The following is a 3,332-nucleotide window of genomic DNA, read 5'->3' as shown; positions in this document are numbered from 1 at the left end:
GGAATAACAGCGGCTGCCAAAGTTGTGCAACCACGCCATAAGTCACCGCTTCCCCACTGCGTTGTCCCTGCCCTGTGAGCCCAGCTGCTCTGTTGCACCTCTCACTGTAACTAGTGAATGAGGTGGATTTGGGGCCTCTGTGACCAAGCCTTTCGCTCCAAGCAAAAGCTGAGGGATGCAGCGGGGTCAAGGCCTGCCCCACCCCTGGCTACTTGGGGAAGCACTCTTTGTAGCTGCCATAGTGGACAGGTGCCAGTCCAGCTCTGTGGACTTGTTCACAGGTTATGCAAATCCTCCGGGACAAGGTGGTTGTCCTGTACACACAGCCTTGCCGTGGGTCCTTTCTTATAAGTTTGCAGTCAGTGACATAGAAGCTGTCGTTGCTGTAATACCTGTTGTTGGGCTTCTTAGTCCCAGTCCGTGTGCAGACGGCTTTTACTGTTGCTAAATCTGAGTGAATGAAGGTGTTGAAGACCTTGCACTTGGGAGTGGTCATCTTCTGCTTCTTCATCCTCGTGTTGCAGTAGAGGTCATTGAGCAGCTGGTCTGGCACCTCGTCGATATGCTGCCGCTGGAACTTCTCGTATTGCGATTCCTTGCCGTCCGCGGTCGGCCAGGAAGACATCAGGGTCAGCATCAGGAACATCAGCAGCACGGCGGTGCGGGGCCCCCTGGGAGACATGGCTTCCTCAGAGCCACTCGATCCACCTGCAGTTGTGGAAGGGGCAGGGGACATGGGTGGAGACGGTTATAAGGAGTACAGATTCAGTCCCATCGGAGTCTGTTATGTACCCCAAACCCATCACCTCCCCTGACCCTGTCCTCCCCACCTCTCCCTCCCATCACCAATGCCCTAAAGCCTCTTTCTCTCCCAGCAGCCATTAGTGCCATACAGAGATCCTCATCACCTAGAAAAAGGAGGATTGTTATTGGCATTGTCGCAGGGCACCTCAGTGCCTGCTCCTAGGGAGCAGAGACTGCCAGGGAGAGAGAGAGCCCTGGCAGGACATAACGAGCACAGCTGTGGGTTGCCAGGGCAACTGATATGAGTCAGCTGGCCAGAAGGGGGCAGGGCCTGACCCTCATAAGGCCCAGGGCTGAGGCCAGGCTGGCAGTTCTCTGCCAGCAGCTGGAGAGGCAGGAACGCCCTTAGCCAGGATATTGGGAGAACTCGGATCACAAGTATAGCTTGTGTGGGAACCCCGGTGCCAGTGAAGGCGCAGCGTGCGGTGATGAGCGCAACCAGTGGGTTGCGGGCAGGGAACATAGACCCCGGGTTGTTTGCGGGGTACGCAGACCCCAGCCCCAGAGAGGGGCAGCTTTGAGACGCCCAGCGCTGGCACAACGAGCCCCAGAGAGGGGGCCATATTATTAGGAAGCCCAGTGCGGGCGCGGTGAGCCTCTGAAGAAGAGCTCGGGGCAGAACAAATACCCACTTGGTCTCCAGGAGCTTGTGGGGAGCATGAATCATGGGGTGGTATCAGGGCCCTTTCCTATTTAGGGTGGCATTCCCCTTCCCTGCAGCCCCAAGGGGAAGGAGGGGAAGAAGGAAGATCTCTTCTTGTCTTGGTAGCCATCTCCGCAGGCATCTTTCTCTTCTTCTGCATGGAGCCTAGGCCCTGGGCAGATGCAGCATTCGCTTCAAAAGCAACGAATGCTTCAAAGGGTGAGTGAGCAGACAGCAAGCCCTAAGAAGCCCTCCAGAAAGGGCAGTTTTGCAGCTGGAGAGCAGGAATAGCTACGTGCATCTCTGACTTGGGTCCCTGGCTCCCCAGGGTGGGGTGCTCAATAATCCCCACGGTTTTCTGACCTGACACTTCTGCTTCATCGCACTTGGAAGGCAGTTCCTAAGTTCGACTGCGTTCTGCGTTATTCCACTTGGGAAACGTGCATGTTGAAACACCCTTAAATGTTGGTTTTCCTGCTACCTGACATTGCCTTCTCGTTTGAAAATGCAATTTAGTTTCATTTTGAGTGGAAATTTAAGGCACAAATATTGAATAGTTTTTGCAAACCTTTGTTCGTGTCATTGTAAAATCAGTTGTGCTTTGCACTGACAATTCATTTTTCTTCGTTTGAAATTTCTAGCGGAGGGCATGGACCTCTTCCTCAGATCTCTTGAGCACATTTCAACGTGGTCCACGGTACAGCCCCAATAGCTCTCAGCCCCCAGCTTTGCCTATGGCAGGGGAGGGGGCTTTGGGAGTTTGGTGGCATGATGCCGTTTCCTTGTAGTTGTGCAACAAGGTTCATTGTGTAATTTTAGGAATATGTTAGCTAAGGAGTTACATATAAGGGGTGCAGTACTGCCCACTGCAGCAGGTAAGGGGGGAAGAGGAAGGAGAATGGGGGTGCAGATCAAGGCCCCCATGCTGAGGGTGGGTGTGAAGCAGAGAAAGGGGCGGGTGCTGGGATGAATGGTGTCCCCGGGGCAGGTCGCGGGATGCTCGAAGCCCGAGAGGCTTGCCCAGGGGTGCAGGGGGCACACACCTCAGCACAGCCCCGGGGGGGCTCGTGCCCCCAGATCTGTGCACGGGGCAGAGACAGGCTGCTGCTGCGGGCTGTACAGGACTTCATTTAGATCAGTCTTGTCAGGCCTGATCTGTTAGCCCACATCACAAATAGGGTTAACTTTGTCTATAAATGGGCAACCTGATCCACCAAACTTCCTGAACTTCTGTAAAGTTCATACTTAGATCTCTACTTGGGTCAATCAAGTTGAAGGTCCGCACCTGAGTGAACTAAGTTAGATTGGGTGGCCATTTTTAACCCAATCTAACTTTCTTGAACATCTGTACCTAGCCTGTGTGCCTGGGAGAGCCCCAGCTCCTGGTTAACACGTGGTAGCACCTATGCCCTGACTTCAGCACCAATGCCCACCTCACTGCCCACACAACCCCCCCAAAAGGCAGGACGCCCCAACCAAGCAGACACACGCTCCCCAAGCTACCAGGCTTCGCCCCCCTCTCTCTCTCTGCTGTGTTCAGGACAGAAGCCACAACAGCCAGAGGAACCAGGAACAGAATTTATTTACAGAAATTGTGCGTGTGCACACACATGCACGCGTAGCAGCTTGCTCTTAGTTTGTGCCGGGCCTCAGGCACCCAAAGCAAAATATAGAAAATATATGGGGCAGAGTACGCCCATGGTTTGCGTCTGGAGATTGTACCCTTCCCCAAGGGCTTTTAGAGATTGCCTCCAGGACCTGGGTGGCAGCGACTTGGACTGGTGGTGATGAGTCCTTTCCCAGAGACCTCAGAGCTAGAAGGAGAGAGGAGACATTCATGAACAGACCACTCATGCTAGCAGAGCCACAAGTGGGTCATCCCTGG

The 3,332-nt window shown here is 54.2% G+C and overlaps 1 protein-coding gene across 1 annotated transcript; it reads right to left on the bottom strand.

The window, feature by feature from the left end:
- Window positions 1-208: 208 nt before the first annotated feature.
- On the bottom strand, window positions 209-682 carry LOC132251851 (ribonuclease pancreatic-like). The gene has a single exon (XM_059731769.1). The coding sequence runs from the start codon at window positions 680-682 to the stop codon at window positions 209-211; it is 474 nt and encodes a 157-aa protein (XP_059587752.1).
- Between the last annotated feature and the right edge of the window lie 2,650 nt (window positions 683-3,332).

Source organism: Alligator mississippiensis, chromosome 7, assembly GCF_030867095.1.
Source record: "Alligator mississippiensis isolate rAllMis1 chromosome 7, rAllMis1, whole genome shotgun sequence".
NCBI classification, from domain to species: domain Eukaryota; kingdom Metazoa; phylum Chordata; order Crocodylia; family Alligatoridae; genus Alligator; species Alligator mississippiensis.
The sequence above is the reverse complement of the archived record's forward strand: the minus strand, read 5'-3'. Positions and strand labels throughout refer to the sequence as shown.

Excerpts from the sequence above, each read along its gene's own strand:
- LOC132251851 (XM_059731769.1), bottom strand. The coding sequence starts at position 682 with ATGTCTCCCAGGGGGCCCCGCACCGCCGTGCTGCTGATGTTCCTGATG.